Source organism: Piliocolobus tephrosceles, chromosome 1, assembly GCF_002776525.5.
Source record: "Piliocolobus tephrosceles isolate RC106 chromosome 1, ASM277652v3, whole genome shotgun sequence".
Classification (NCBI taxonomy): domain Eukaryota; kingdom Metazoa; phylum Chordata; class Mammalia; order Primates; family Cercopithecidae; genus Piliocolobus; species Piliocolobus tephrosceles.
In genome coordinates, this window is record NC_045434.1 from 23,542,985 (window position 1) to 23,559,378 (window position 16,394).

The 16,394-nt window shown below is 47.2% G+C and overlaps 1 protein-coding gene across 4 annotated transcripts; it reads left to right on the top strand.

The window, feature by feature from the left end:
- Positions 1-6: 6 nt before the first annotated feature.
- Positions 7-14,912, top strand: POGK (pogo transposable element derived with KRAB domain). Of its 4 annotated transcripts, XM_023207065.1 has the most exons (7): positions 7-99; positions 1,285-1,418; positions 7,051-7,177; positions 7,934-8,032; positions 9,364-10,166; positions 10,221-10,849; positions 13,031-14,912. In XM_023207065.1, exons 2-6 carry the CDS (start codon positions 1,287-1,289, stop codon positions 10,833-10,835), a joined length of 1,776 nt encoding a protein of 591 aa, XP_023062833.1. In that variant the 5' UTR covers positions 7-99; positions 1,285-1,286; the 3' UTR covers positions 10,836-10,849; positions 13,031-14,912. The 4 variants fall into 4 exon arrangements, with proteins under 4 accessions (XP_023062833.1, XP_023062831.1, XP_023062832.1 ...); XM_023207063.1 differs by having other exon boundaries at positions 9,364-10,849; XM_023207064.2 differs by lacking the exon at positions 7-99 and adding an exon at positions 822-843 and having other exon boundaries at positions 9,364-10,849.
- The last annotated feature ends 1,482 nt before the right edge of the window (positions 14,913-16,394 follow it).

Here is a 16,394-nt window from a genome sequence, read left to right on the forward strand (position 1 = left end):
CGCGGCGGGGGCGGGGGCGCCGAGGCTGCGCCGCCGCCGCCGCCTTTGTTGCAGGCCCGCCGGGGGAGGCGGGCGGCGCCGGCTCTCGCCGCCCGGCAGGTGCGCTGGGGCCGGGAGGGGGCCCGGCGGGGAGGCGGGCCGGGCGGAGGGGGCGGCGGAAGCGCTCCCGGCGCGGGGCCGCGGAGAAAGGGAAATGGGGCAAGATGGCTGGAGAAATCCGAACGCGCCCGGGGGCGCGGCGGCGGTGGCGCAGGCGGGGCAGGGCGGGCGGCGGCTCTGGTTGCGGCACCTTAACCCGGGGCGGCGGCCCCTCCCACCTCTGTCCCGGAGCCGGCCGGGAGACCGCGGCCAAGTTCGGGCCCCAGCTGCAGGCATCTGAAGCCTAGACCCATCCATGCCGCGTTCGCCCATCTTTTTTGGAAATGTCGAAGGAACCGACTTTGAACTCCGGAGGGATCTTTTCTTTGGAGGTCCCCCGATGCAGCCCTGAAGATGCACCCGCACTCCACACCTAGGAATTGCCCGCGCCCGTAGAGGGCAGGAGCGCGGCCCTTTGTACTGGCCGAGAGTCAGCGAATAGGGAATTTGCAGCCCAGAGGCAATGGGTCATTTCCCTGTCGGGGTGGGCCACAGCCGATTTCTGCACCTTTTTGGGTATCCAGGCATACCCCTCAGTATGTTTCACTGACTCCTGGGTTTGCAAAGTCCCTTAAGGTAGAATGACCCTATTTTCTGAACCAGCTCGTGGACAGAACCTTTGAATTTGGAAAATCCAGGCGATGGGCCTCCTGAGCCAACTGCTCCGCCCATGCTTAACTGGCTTCTAGCACCCATTCCAGTTGAGTAAGTGTCCAATCTGTGTTCAGACACCTTCACTGATAGGAAATCAGCACCCTTCCCCTGCCTCTTGATTCCTGTTTGGGTGGCACTGGCTGCGAGAAAGTATTGCCTTTCTCACTGCTTAAAACCTTTTCCAGGAATATTTACCCACTGGCCGGCCTCAGTTCTGCCCTCCGGTCTCTACAAACCAGTCTGGGTTCTCTTCCCCAGATAGCTTTTTAAATATTTGAAGGCAGCCAGATGCGTTATCTACCCATAGCCTCTCTTATCACAGTTAAACATGTCACCCTGTAGCTTCCTGGCCGATTCTGTTTCCTTACTTCCCTCCAGAGGGAACAGTGCTTGGGGCTAAAGAGGTTTGTATGTGGCTCAGCGACTCCCATCATAGGCTTTGGGGAGGTCACAGTGACACCTGGTTTTTCTGACCCTGAATCTTGCTTGCAGAGATGGAGTCCACAGCGTACCCTCTCAATTTGACCCTGAAAGAAGAGGAAGAGGAAGAAGAGATTCAGAGCCGGGAACTGGAGGACGGCCCGGCAGACATGCAGAAAGTACGAATCTGCTCTGAGGGCGGATGGGTAAGTAAGGTGGTGTGGAGTCCACACAGCCCGCAGAAGCAGGCCTGAGAGCCCAGCTTGCTTTAAGTCTCCTCCTCAGACAGACGTGGGAAGTAAAAATAGCCCAGCCCGGTGTGTTTGCATTCCTGAGAAAACAGCTCTGTGGCTTTAAAAGGCAGTGCAAAGAATGGAGGAGGTGGTTATGGAAACAGTCCCTCAGCCATGTAGCTTGTCATCGTTCTATTGGAAGTCCTAGAAGCCAAGACCTTGTCTCTCTCATTCACCCACTTTTCCTGCACTGTGTTTGATGCCAGGCACATTGTAGGCACCAAGTAAATGTTGGTTGACTTACTGCTGGTTGAAGGGAACCATTTTAAATAAGACTCAAGTCATTGGGTTGACATGAGAGGTTAGGCTAGTTGATTCTGTGTGAGCACCTCTTACCACAGTTCACACAGGAGAGCTGCCTGTCCAGCTGGCCTGGATAGAAATGGTGGGCAGCAGGGAATACAGAGATTCAGGGTATACACACAGGATAGTATGATAGAGGTCAGTGTATACAAATGCAAATGCAGTAGATATTTATAGTTACAGATAGTTATTCACAGTAGTTAACTGGACTCTGTGGTAATTAGGCATGAATAGTAAACATTTTAAATAAGCAACAAATTGACATTCCTTTTCTCTGCTTATTTTCCATTGTGTATAAACATTGTCAGTATACATAATATCCTTTGCTTCCATGAAGAGCCCCTATCCATACAAGCATGGTACTTCTAATTTGTTCTCTACCACATGAGGGAACTGGGATGCAGAAAGATTATTTGCCTTGCCCTAAGGATACACATGAACACTGACATTTGTTCTTCAAAACAGGTCTCCTGAGCTGCACCCTTAAAAGTAATGCATTTTACCATATGTATGCTATACCTTAATTTTTTTTTTTTTTTTGTTAAAAAGCAGTGCAAGCACAGGCTGTCAGTTTGCCAGTCTAGCTGTGGACGCTGCGCTGCCTTTGTCTCATCAGTGTTCTTTGCCTAACACATCCTTCTTCCCAATTCTGATCCAAGCAGGCGTCAGGTCCATGTAGCCTGGAACAAGACCTCAAGGCAGTCGAAACTCAGGGCTTTGAGGCTCAATTGGTCAACCCAGAACATCTAAATGGAGAGCCTTAGAGAACAGGTGCAATAAAAGTGAATGTGTTGGGACAGTGAGGAATGAGCAAGATGAAGACCAACCATGCTTGGGTGGGGAAAGAAGGAAGTAACCAGAGGGGCTGGAGGAGGGACTCCAGCAGCTGGTGGTGCTGGGGATTGGGCATTTGTGGCCTCCAGGCAATCGGCCATCCATCCACAGTTACCAAGCACAGTGTTGGGCATGAAGAGAGGCTTTTTTCCTGATGTAATTTCCAGTCTTGTGAGCAAGACAGGGAAGTAAACATAAGTAATAGTAAGCACAGTCTGCACAGTGCAGTGGTGGAAGTCTGCAAGGATGCATCAGGAGCCAAGAGGGGCATGCCTCATTCAGGCTGAGAACTCCAGGGCCTCCTGGACAAGGCCTAATCTTGAGCAGTGAGCAATTTTGCCCCCACCCCTGGACATTTGGCAACATCTGGAAACACTACCCCCTTTCCCCACCCCTGGATATTTGACAATATCTGGAAACACTTTTCGTTGTCTGACTTGATAGAGGTGCACTGGGGACTGGGATATCCTCCTGGCATCTAGTGGGTAGAAGGGGTGCTGCTAGACATCTACAGTGCACAGGATGCCCCTCCCCACCCGCCACCCACACACATACACACACACAACAAAGAAGTAACTGGCCCAAAACGTCAGTTGTGCTGAGGTTGAGAAACCCTGCTCTAGAGCATTAAATTAGAAGAAAAGAATGTTTTAAAAATACATATTTTGGTTGTAGAGAATTATGTTAGGGTGATCAGTGAAAGCTTTTCAAGGATAAGAACTATGATAATATATTAGGATAAAATTCCATAGACTTGAAATAGAAATACAATTTTAAGTAGAAAAAAAAATGTACTTTGAACTGAGTCTTAGTCATGATGGAATCAGCCAAGGGAAGGGGAAGGGGGTTGCGCTCCAGGCAAGAGGACAGCACAGGCAAAAGCACTGGGGAGAGGAACTTGTGTGCAGAGTTAGTTAGGAGCAGCTCCTGCAGCTGGAACCTGAAACTCATGGCAGGGAGAGGAAGGGGATCAGGCATAGGAGGCCAGGCGGACATGGAGTGCTACGCTGGTGAGTTTGAGCTTTCTCCTTAGCTCTGTGGAATGAGGTCTTAGCCCATCTTTCTAAGGGAGGCCTCAGGCTGTCTACAGCCACCATGCTAAGGCCTGTGTGGCCTGCTAAGAAAGCAAAGCTTTGGCATCAGACTTTTTAGCTCTGTAACCTTGAACAAGTTACTTAAACACTCTGTTGTTTTATGGGTAACGTAGAAGTGAGGTCGTGATCCCCATGTCCCTAGTTCAGAGGATTCAGTGAGAGAATATATTTATATGATTGAGTGTCCTATACAGTGCTTGGCACATAGCAGGCATTCCATCAGTGGATCAGTACAAACTCCCTCCCCTGAGATCCCTGCATCTTTGCTGGGTGGCTGTAAGGCTTTAGTGAGGCTGTGCAAGGTGTAAGCACTTTACAACATTTACCCTTTGAGAGAGCGTTGGAATGCCAGCTTCCTTAGCAGAGCAAGGCAGTGCACACAAGCTAGAGGAAGAACACTTACCCAGTGAGCCCTTGATCTTCTGAGGAAAGGGAGGAGGGCAGGGATTGAGGGTCCCTACCTGCAAGGCCAAGAAGGGGTGTCTAGAGGTGGTACACGGACTGCCTGACTTCTCAGTTTTGCCCAGGGCCGGCCCTGTTTACCTTCTGCTGTGTTCAGCCAGATAAAAGGCCTCTGTGGAGCGAGGGGAGGCCTGCGCAGCAGGGCCTGGCTGAAGGATCACTCCATTCTCACAGAGGCTTGCTGTGAGGAGAATTTCTAAGCCACTGCACTGTGCCTCTGGAGCATAATGTGGGCTTGTTTGAAGATCCTCCGTGGCTCAGTCATCAATAGGAGGAGATGAATCCTGCACCAGCCCCCAGCTTTCTTCCTGCAGCTTCAGGGCTCCTGGTACCTGATGTTTTTACCAGGCCTAGAATATGTTACCCCCCTAGGAGTATTGATGGCCCCTCTGAAATGACAGGCATAGCCAGTCCTGTTCCCATTTTATCAGCAAAGGGAAAGGGACTATAAATAGGTATGGCCTAGATCTGGAACTTCCCAGGGAGAAAAAAAGGCCAAAGAGACAGTTCTTTAAAAGCCTGGGAAGTGGGAAAGGAGTGGGGTGGAAAATTCCTGGGCTGACTGGCTTTCCAGGGCAAAGAAGTCTGAGGAAAGCCTGGAGACAAATCCGTTTTACCTCCTTGTATTTCACACTTAGAGATTTTTGTCCATTCTTACTCCAAAGAGTAGGCTCCGTTTTGTGACAGATAAAATTTAATGATTCTCTGAAACAGTTCCAAGTGGAACAAGAGAAGGGAAATCCAGAGAAGATTTGCCTAGATCGTATATTCAAAAACACATTTTTCAGTGACTGCTAGCTACAGGAAGTGTCCTGGGCTTAGGGAGGCAAAAAGGAGTAAGTACAGGTCCTGCCTTCAACGAGCTCAGATTCTAATGGAGGGAGCAGACAAACCAACCAAAAGAGTTCTGCAGTGTGATGAGTGCCCCGGGAGTGTGGAGCCCAGGGCATCACAGTAATGTTTGGGTGTGCTCACAGCATGGCACAGAGCAGGATTCTTGGGGAGCAGGGATTTGGGGCTGAGTCCTGGAAGATGGGTGGGTGTCTGCCAGACCAAGAAAGGGGAGGCCCTCCAAGGTCAGGGGAGAATATGGGCCAAGGTGTAGGGGGCATCGGGGAATGGTTGTTCAGGGAACTGTACACGGCTGAGTACAAGCGGAGCACAGAGCTGGGGAGAGTGGAGGGTTAGTCATCAGGGAGGCAGCTGTGCTCCGTATTGCTGGATCCTTGCGGTCAGGCAGTGCTGGGTCCAAGTCGCAACCCCACTATTTATTGGCTGTGACATTAGCCTGGAAATGAGACCTCTCTAAGCCCATATTCTCCTTGATTAAGTAGGGGCACGGTGGCTCACGCCTGTAATCCCAGCACTTTCGGGAGGCTGAGGTGAGTCAATCACCTGAGGTCGGGAGTTTGAGACCAGCCTGGCCAACATGGTGAAACCCCGTCTCTACTAAAATACAAAAATGGTTACAGGCGCACGCATGGCGGCGGGCACCTGTAGTCCCAGCTACTAGGGAGGCTGAGGCAGGAGAATGGCTTGAACTCGGGAGGCAGAGGTTGCAGTGAGCCAAGATCATGCCACTGCACTCCAGCCTGGGCAACAAAGCAAGAGTCCATCTCAAAAAAAAAAAAAAAAAAAAATAGGCGTATCTGCTCCTCCACAGGCCCATTGTGGGGAATAAAGGAAGCAGTTACAGGCCCTTTCCTAGTACGTGCTTCCTATGTGTGAGGTGCTGTGGAAGGTGGGGAGAGAACAAGGGGGCTTCCTTGGGTCAGGGAGGAAAGGCCAATGTGACCGATGGCCTGAGCCCTCAAGTGGCTGCAGGCTGTATAGTGTATGGACACTAATTTTCTAAACTGAGGAAAAACAGTATCATAATCACCCAGACCCAAGATACAGCTTTGGGAAATAGCTTTGAAGGCAAGAATACAAAATAACCAGACTGAAACAAGCTGTCCAGTGCCTTCTTACCACTAAATAGGATGCGCTTTGGAGTAGGATTTTTAATGACTGAAATAAGACATACAGTTAAAAAGAGGAGGGTGGTTTGGGTGGCTTGGATGCCTTGGGCTACTGAGGAGCCCCCTGGTACTAGGGCCAGGAGGAACAGGGGAGGGATGGAGTCTTTTGGGCTTTCTGCCTACCTGGTCTAGGATCAAAGTGAATGAGTTTGCTCTGGCATCTCATTACATATATTAAGCTCTAATTAGCCCTTCGTTCTTACTCTTCATGCTCTTGTGGATCGGAAAGGCCAAGTAGGGCCCCTTCTCTCAGTGGCTCTACTCTGGGCAGCTTTGGGTTCCAAGTCTAACACTTTGGTTAGTACCCTTGGAAATGCAGTGCCCTGGAAACCCACAAAGATCCCATGGAGGGCAGTGATCCTATTCAGATTTACAAACCCAACTCACCCCGCCCAGGGCCGAGGGTCTTTTTCTGGGGTGGGAGGGAATTGGGGGTGAGTGTGTTGGTGGGACACTTTGTCTGGGTGTGGGTGGCTTAAGTCTTGGGTCAGAGGTGAGCCGTGAGCAGCTCTCACCACAGCGCAGGAGGGTACAATGTCCCAGGGTCCCCCAGCCAGTGATCATGATCGGGAGTTTTCTTCTCAGGGTGCTGCTTACCTTATCTGAACGGAGAGCGGCAGCCGCGGTGGTGTGCACAGGACTGTGCTCTTGCCCTCGTTGGCCTCCAGCAGCTGTATGAACGTGGACAGTCCATTTTCCCCTGCATCAGGGTCCCTCGCCTGACCTGTGAGAGGACGGGCTGTCCCAGGCTGTCTGTAAGGTCCTGTCCGCTCTGAAAGCCTGTCTGCTTGTGCCTGTTCGTCATTGTGAAAGGGCTGTTCACTCTTCTAGGTACCGGCCCTATTTGATGAGGTGGCCATATATTTTTCCGATGAAGAGTGGGAGGTTTTGACGGAGCAACAAAAGGCCCTCTACCGGGAAGTCATGAGGATGAATTATGAAACTGTCCTGTCCCTGGGTAAAGCTTTGTTTTCCTTTGTCTCCTGGAAGCTCTGAGCCCAGAGAATTGTTTCCATGCCTGTCTTCTCTGGTATATCCAACATCCCTCTCTCCTGAACTTAGACTCTGCCTCCTCAATGTCTGTGCCCATTTAATTTCCAGTTTTTGATTTGGGCAGAATATAAATATTGTGTCATCCTACTCAGCAACCCGTGCTGCCTCAGAACGGCCCCCATTCAACCCAGGCATTCACATTTAAGGAAAAAACCATATAACCTTAGAAATGTCACCATGGATCTGGGCCTGTGCCTCACTGGTCCTTACGAGAGAAGGCAAGCATTGATGTTACCCTGCCAGCCTCAGAAGTTTGGGGACATACCCTCCCAAAGACTGTTTGCTCCTCTCCCCAGCCCCCGCCCCAAACTGATATCACACATCTTATCAGCAGAATGTAACCATTTGAAGAGATTTCCCAGTTTGCTCATACAGGCACCAAAATGTTAATTGGATCAGCAGCTGCATTCACCCTCTTGCCTGCTAAATGCAGTTCTTTTATTATTGGTGCCAATACCGTCCCTCATTAGGAGAGATCTACCCATTCCCTTGGACAGACCTATTTTCCATTATCTTTTTTCTTTAAGTATCCCTGAGCCTTTTTCCCCTTGTTTTTCACAGAGAAGGGGAGAGTGGCTCTTAAGTATTTTAAAGTACTTATTTTGGTAGTGCTCCAGGACAGTCATACACAGCTGTTACCTATTTTATTTCCTATAAACAGAATTCCCATTCCCTAAGCCAGACATGATCACCCGGTTGGAAGGGGAGGAGGAGTCTCAGAATTCTGACGACTGGCAGCTCCAAGGAGGCACCTCTGCAGGTACTACAAGTAAAGCAGTTCAGCATCCATCCAGCTGGGAACATTGTGAAGTGGGATTTTCAGTGTACATTCCATGGGGTATTTAAGAGGTAGAAGGATTATGGGCTTTGGAGTTTTGAAATCTCCCTCTTTGCAGTGCTAAATATGTGACCTTAGGCAACTGCTTTTACCTCAGAGCTTCCATTCTTCCTCTGTCAGCTCTGAGTAACAAGACTCGATGTATGACCTTCTATGTGGATGGAGCAAAATGAGGCTTGTGCAGCGTTTGGTCCAGTGTGCCTTCTAGCTGAACAGGGCTACCTCAGTAGTGTACCATGTGCCTCTGCAAACTAAGAATAGTGAGAGGAAGCATGCTTCCTGAGTTACCTGGCTTCCTGTCCATTTCATACTGGATAGAAAAAGCATTAGCAGTCATAGTATACATTTGAGCAAATGTATCTTAAGAAGTACCTAGTCCTTTGTCAAGAAAAATGGTTATTGAGGCCGCAGTTGAATAAATATAGCATTGCTTTCAGACTGCCAAAATAGTTTTGTCTTTTCTCCAGAAGAGTTTAAAATGCCATATTTCACTGACTCTGAGACATGTTTCTTCCCCCATTGCTTTACTGTCTCTGAAATTGAGAATGCCTCTTAAAATCAGTGGCATGTCATAGCTTAATTAGTAGTATTTTCTTTCTTAATGGCACATAAGGATGCATCCTACAACTGATGGCATGTTAGTTTGGGTGAGATAGGGTAATTTCCCCAAGTCATATTCAACTTCTGTGACCACCTTCTAAATATAAAGTGAAACCTGGTTCCACCGTTAATGTGCAAGAACTAATTTTCTGCCTTATAAGCTTAACTTTGCTAAGTATGGTTTTTGCTATAGGTTTTCTTGGTTCTAAAGGGACATGATTCAGGCCATGATGTGTCTCTGTAATATTATATGGTAATATGGTTTACATTTGTCTTCTCATTCACATAAAAAGCATTTTGACGCAAACATGGCCCCTAAATTATTTGGTCCAAGCTTGGTGCCTCTGTTCAATTCCCAGCTCTGCCACTTTCTGGCTTGGCTCCCTTGGTGTATTATGTAACCTCTGTAGCCTCCCCTTCTTCATCGGCAAAGAAGGAACAGTGATACTTACAGTTATTAAATGAACTAGGTGTGGGCAGTCCATATAAATTGTCATATGGATAAGGACTTAGGCAATGTTACCTGTTATTAAAGTTACTACTTTTGGTGAACCTCAGAGTAAGGTATTCTTAGCATTTCAACTCCCAAAAATCAGGGTATAAGCCATTTTACTTACTGGCATTATTTTTGCCCCTCACTATTTGTCTCCCAGAAAATGAAGAATCTGACGTAAAGCCTCCAGACTGGCCACACCCAATGAATGCTACCTCCCAGTTTCCTCAGCCTCAGCACTTTGACAGCTTTGGCCTCCGTCTGCCTCGGGATATCACAGAGCTGCCCGAGTGGAGTGAGGGGTACCCCTTCTACATGGCCATGGGCTTCCCAGGGTATGACCTCTCTGCTGACGACCTAGCTGGGAAGTTTCAGTTCAGCCGGGGCATGCGGCGCAGTTACGACGCAGGGTTCAAGCTGATGGTGGTGGAATATGCCGAGAGTACCAACAACTGCCAGGCTGCCAAGCAGTTTGGAGTATTGGAAAAAAACGTTCGAGACTGGCGCAAAGTGAAGCCACAGCTTCAAAACGCCCACGCCATGCGGCGAGCATTCCGAGGCCCCAAGAACGGGAGGTTTGCTCTGGTGGACCAGCGTGTGGCCGAATATGTCAGATACATGCAGGCCAAAGGGGACCCCATCACCCGCGAGGCGATGCAGCTGAAAGCTCTTGAAATCGCCCAGGAAATGAACATTCCAGAGAAAGGGTTCAAGGCAAGCTTAGGTTGGTGTCGAAGAATGATGAGAAGGTATGACCTGTCTCTGAGGCATAAAGTGCCCGTGCCCCAGCACCTGCCGGAAGACCTGACTGAGAAACTCGTCACTTACCAACGCAGTGTCCTGGCTCTGCGCAGGGCGCATGACTATGAGGTAGCTCAGATGGGGAATGCAGATGAGACGCCCATTTGTTTAGAGGTGCCATCACGGGTAACTGTTGATAACCAGGGCGAAAAGCCTGTCTTGGTCAAGACACCAGGCAGGGAAAAACTGAAAATCACAGCAATGCTTGGTGTCTTGGCTGATGGGAGGAAGTTACCTCCATACATCATTTTGAGGGGAACGTATATCCCCCCGGGGAAGTTTCCCAGTGGGATGGAAATCCGCTGCCACCGGTATGGGTGGATGACTGAAGACTTGATGCAGGACTGGTTGGAAGTGGTGTGGAGACGGAGGACGGGAGCGGTGCCCAAGCAGCGAGGGATGCTGATCTTGAATGGCTTCCGGGGCCATGCCACAGATTCCGTGAAGAACTCCATGGAAAGCATGAACACTGACATGGTGATCATCCCAGGGGGTCTGACCTCACAGCTTCAGGTGCTGGACGTCGTGGTCTACAAGCCACTGAATGACAGCGTGCGGGCCCAGTACTCCAACTGGCTTCTGGCTGGGAACCTGGCTCTGAGCCCAACCGGGAATGCTAAGAAGCCGCCCCTGGGCCTCTTTCTGGAGTGGGTCATGGTCGCATGGAATAGCATCTCAAGTGAGTCCATCGTCCAGGGGTTCAAAAAGTGCCATATCTCCAGCAACTTGGAGGAGGAAGACGACGTCCTGTGGGAAATCGAGAGTGAGTTGCCAGGAGGAGGAGAACCACCAAAAGAATGTGACACCGAAAGCATGGCTGAGGGCAACTGAAGGGAAAGGGAAAGGTAACCACTCAGGAATAGATACTCAGTGCCTTCGCTGATTGACATGCCCTTCTCTCTTTCCATTATTTTTCTGTTTTTAAGTTCACTTAGAGCCTACAGTGCAGTACTGTAGATCAGGGGTCTCCAGCTCCCAGGCCACAGACCATACCGGTCCATGGCCTGTCAGGAACTGGGCTGAACAGCAGGAGGTGAGCGGCATTACCACCAGAGCTCCACCTCCTGTCACATCAACAGCGGCATTAGATGCTCATAGAAGCGCGAACCCTGTTGTGAACTGCGCGTGCGAGGGATCTAGTTTGCATGCTCCTTATGAGAATCTAATGCCTGATGTTGTGAGGCAGAGCAGTTTCATCCCAAAACCATCCTGCTGCCCCCCATCCCGCACGCCCTGGGTCCATGCAAAAATTGTCTTCCATGAAACCAGTCCCTGGTGCCAAAAAAAAGTTGGGGACTGCTGGTATAGATAACAGACCATTAGCATTTTCTCCTTTATATGGAACATTTATTGTTTGATTTACTTTGTTTCTATTTTGCTCTGTGGCCTGGACCTAGAAACACTTGTATAATAGGTAAAATGAACAAAGAATGAGCTGCCAGAACATCTGAGAGCTGTAAAGTTGAAATTATTTGAGCCCAAAGAAGCATAGTCTGGTATTGTTCAGTTCACACAAAATTTTGTCTGAAAAGCCAACTTTTTTCTTTCCCTTTTAAATTATGCTGAACATTTAGGGCCAGTATGTGTAACTGTGTAACTGACATGCTGGGACAGTTGTACTCACTTTTGCTGACCTGTAGGACCGTGACATAGGGAGAGCATTAAGTGTGCCTTCAGTACAGTGTCCTCTGGGCCTCAGGTCTCAGTCCTGGAGCTGTCTACACAGTATGCCACCAGCAAATAAGAATAATAGCTTCTGCTTGCTTTTTCCTCGGGAATTCAGGGTTTTTGTTTTTTTTTAAAAACATCTTAGTCTCATTATGACCTTCACATGGGCTATTACAATAATTTCCTGTAGTCAGCAGATGTCTGAAGGAAGGTATTTTTAAACTGAATCTTTACACCAAAAAAAGAAAACAGGGTGCATATCTAGGACTCTAAGTGAGTAAAGTTTGAGGGCTGAAGACAATAGGCCTGGAATTTTCCGGGTTGAGTACACAGGAAGAGCAGCTTTCAAAGGAAAGTAGGAATGGAGGCCTGAGACAACACTAGTGAAATGACCCCACCCACCTACACCTCCAGAAAGGAGGAGGATGAGCACGTACAGCAGCGGGGACACCCACAAAGAACAAACAGTTCATTTACCTCTTCGTTCTTATCTCCCTAATTATAAATTAATTTGATCCTCTAGACAGTGTTTTATATGAAGGAAGAAGCCACCTCTTTCACAGAGGACCTGAAACCATCAACCATCTTCACACATTCTTTTTCTTTTAATTAGGTGTTTCCATCTTCCTTGCTTTTTTCTCCAAATGAAATACTAATGGGAGCCTTCTTTTACCCACTTCAGCTATATAAGTCTGTATGTTTCAAAGAGTGACTTACGTCTCCTTCCTTGTCCCCAAATTAAATTGTACTCATATTGCTGAATCCCACTGTAATTCTGGGATCCCTGGAATTACAATAGAGCAAGGATAAGTTCTTACTATGACATTCAAAATCACCAAAATTGCTTTTTTTCCCCCTTGTGTCCTCCATGTTTTGAGAAACCCAATGAATCCTGCTTCCCTTTTCTGCTGACCCTTATATTGCCTACGTTGGATTTCAAACTGAATTACACTGAGTTTCCATCTTTTCCTCATTTACCTTTTGCTTTTCCCTCTCCTTGTTAGATAACATTTTTGTGCACTTTTAATTTCCTAAGCTCCTTACCACTTCAGGGACATGATTAAACACTTCCAGAAGAGGAAAGGAGAAAAAGCGATGCTGAGTTGCATTTATGAATGTTGGCCTCTAATATTGGTCATGCGCTTTTGCTCTTCTAGACTGCCACCGTTCTCTCTGCAGCTCCAGAGGAAGTGATGGGAGTAGACAGATCCAGTGAACACGAGATTTGGGAGACCAAGTTGGCATAAAACTGCCTCTTGCCATCCTTTTGGAAATCTGACTGATGGAATTATTATGTCTGTTAAAAGTTATACCAAAAAGCCACGGGTTAATTCATTTAGGTTCTCTTTGTTTTCTAGCAAATGGAACTCTGATTGAAACAGCTGGAGAGGAAAATCCTCAAGAAGATTATTCCTGAAAGTGTGGATGCGCTGGATGCACAGGGAACATCAGGAAAAGGCCACAGGGCTCTGAACAGCCCGGACTCAGACAGCAGCCTATACATCCATCCCAGGACACAGCCCAGCCCCTCCCCACACCATAAAAGGTATCAGAAAAGTCTAGGACCTATCATTTCATCAGAGACATGCTCAGAAAAGAAACTGCTTCTGCCCCATTTCTTGTTTTGGAGATTATCCCAAGAAACCTGTAAATATGAACGAACAAAGGTTATTTCCTGGAGAAAAGACAGTTTGTTCAACACCAACAAGGGACTCATCATATGGGCACAACTCTGGTGTCCTTCTATGGAGAAAACCTCGAGTAAAGTTTTATTCTGCCTTTGAAAATGCTTCCAAAAGTAGACCCTGTCCCCACACAGGTCAAGGCTACAGAGAAGGCTTTGTAGAAATGTGTCACTTACGTACACCTGCTACTTACACATTTCCTCCTTTGGAAAAATGAGATATTTAGGATAACAAGAAAATTAAGACATACTGGCCTGGTGCCAGCAGATGGCTTTTCTATAGACAAACTAGGTTAGTGTGGAAGATATAGGTTAAAATAAACTATGCTGTTTTATTTATCTTCCCAACCTGATTGGCAGCTAGACTTTTTTTAGGGTCCCATTTAGTGGCCCTGTTTTTTTCATTATTATATTTAATGATAGGGCAGGATTTCGTATGCAAGCTCTTGTTTCTCAGGCTGCCTGCAGAAGAAGTCACTATAAATTATCTGCTGTCTACATGGTACAAGGCCCATTGACTCATTTGATGCTTGTTTTGTTAATTTCTTTTAATATTTTTATCACAGGGGCAGTGGGAGGGCTTGGGCTTTTAGCCACAGCTGTTTTAAGACTTCTGATCTCCTGCCCTGCAGGAATAGGTGGGAGGTCATTGAATTTTTACACTATAATAATTTGCATTCCCACATAAGTTTGAGTGTTAGGAAAACATTCCTTTAAAGCGATCTGTGCTACAAAAAATATGCCAGGACTTCACAGACAAAGCCATTGCTAGAAATGTCATTCCAATGATCAAATCTGGAAACAGGCTGCCATAACCACTTTTCCTTCCTGTAGACTCAGCTCACCTGTATATTAAACTGTTTTTGGCATCTTGAAATACCTACTTCTACTCAGGTACTCATTTTCCTATTAGTGATTCACCTTTCTGATCCTTTTAAACCAGTTTTCCCCTAAGGGGGGAAATTTTACTTAACCTCTAGTATCTGAACAACTGTCAATATTTGAATTGTTTCCCCATTTGCTTTTTACCTGTACTGTGTTCTTGGTCATCTCAAATGGCATCTAAACCCAGCTACTTTGCATTCCAGAAGTTTCCATTCCCTCCAATTCCACCTAATTTTTCATCTGTCCTAGTTACTGGCTCTTTCTTCTTCATCTCTTATTTCTCTTGCTTTGGGAGCTTAAAAGATTTTACAAGACCTAATTTTGGGTTCCTTCCTTGGAGCCATAATTACCCTGCCGAGAAGAGTGGAAAATGGGTTCAACTCCTGTTTCACTCCACCAACACCTCCGTGAGTCTCATCATCGGCTACGCGATGATGCCTTACAGGTTGCATAGCACTGGAACTTTCCTAGAGTAACGGCTCTGCTGCCAGGGTTTCTCTGGGCTCATTCTTCCACTGACTTAATTATGATCTATGCCTAACAGAGCCCCAGTACAACTATTTTGCAGAATGGCTGTTACCCTAGAATTACTATAGCACATATTGAGACATAGTTGTACTCCCTAGTAGATAGGAACTGACCCCAACAATAAACTTTGATAATAAAGACAATAGGCTATGGTGGTTTTATTTCTTTATCTATTAGCATTGTGAAAAGTTACATTCAAGCTGTTGGCTGCACCTTATTCTCCATCCAATTTGGTACCAATGTATTACATCTTTGAATCAAAAAGTGTTCATGAGATGCAGTATAAGTAATACTGGTATCTGTGAAGACACAGGGAAGAATGTGCAGTGGGGCAAGTTTGGCGTAACTTTTTTCCTCAGTCATGTTTTGTATGCTCTCAGCAATGGCACATTACCAAAATCACATGAAAGAAATCCCATAAAGGGATCTGAATCTTCAATGAAAGTATGATGAACCCGTAAGTCTTAATTATGCACTTTTAGTAAAATTAGTCCTGACAATTTACAGTGCCCATAAAGTGGTACTCGATTCTCCAGGAATAATCTGGCAGTGTTAACCCATCAGCATTAAATGCTGAGCCACTCTCCAAGTCTGACCCCTAGACTAAGCTTCCTTACTCTTCCTCCCAGAGGCATTTTGGGATGAGTCAAAGGCATGGTAGGACACTGGCATTTACCTGTGGTCATCACTTCAGGCAATGGAAAGGAAAAGTGTTTGAGTAACTCTGTCCCTGGTTGATCAGAGAAGTGGGTGATAAAGATGATAAGAACGTGCTAAATAACAAACCTGCACACTTGTACCTCTGAACCTAAAAGGTTTTTAATTCACAACAACAACAAAAGAACATGCTAAGCGAGTCCTCCCACCTGCCTGGTAAAGTACGGCCGGCGTTATCACACCTGGTTTTGCACAGTGATAAATTCCTGCAGGAAAAAAGTTTTGTTTTTTTTGTTTTTTTTTTTGAGACAGTCTCGCTCTGTCGCCCGGGCTGGAGTGCAGTGGCCGGATCTCAGCTCACTTCAAGCTCCGCCTCCCGGGTTTACGCCATTCTCCTGCCTCAGCCTCCCCAGTAGCTGGGACTACAGGCGCCCCCCACCTCGCCGGCTAGTTTTTTGTATTCTTTTAGTAGAGACGGGGTTTCACCGTGTTAGCCAGGATGGTCTCGATCTCCTGACCTCGTGATCCACCCGTCTCGGCCTCCCAGAGTGCTGGGATTACAGGCTTGAGCCACCGTGCCCAGCCTGAAAAAAGTTTTATTCTAAGTCTGAAATTACATGGTTTCTAACAGCTTTTTCCTTTGTTAATTATTTTTCTACATGATGCTTAATAATAAGCTTTTGTTTTTTAACCTAATTAGAGAAGAGATTGCACTCAGAGTCCCCAAAGCTGGCAGTAGTGTTACACATGGAACCAGCCTTTGGTGGACAGAGTTCAGACGTTTCAAGAGGCTTTTGTGAAAATGCGAAGTATTACTGTTTCTACCTTCCTGCCCTGCACTTTACCCCATCTCCCTCTTTAGAAAATGATTTCATAGGAAAACTGGCATGAAGAGCAGAGAGTAGAGTGTAGACCTGAAATACATAAGGCAAAGGAAGTCCTCCAGCATTCTATGGTCCCACCAGGTG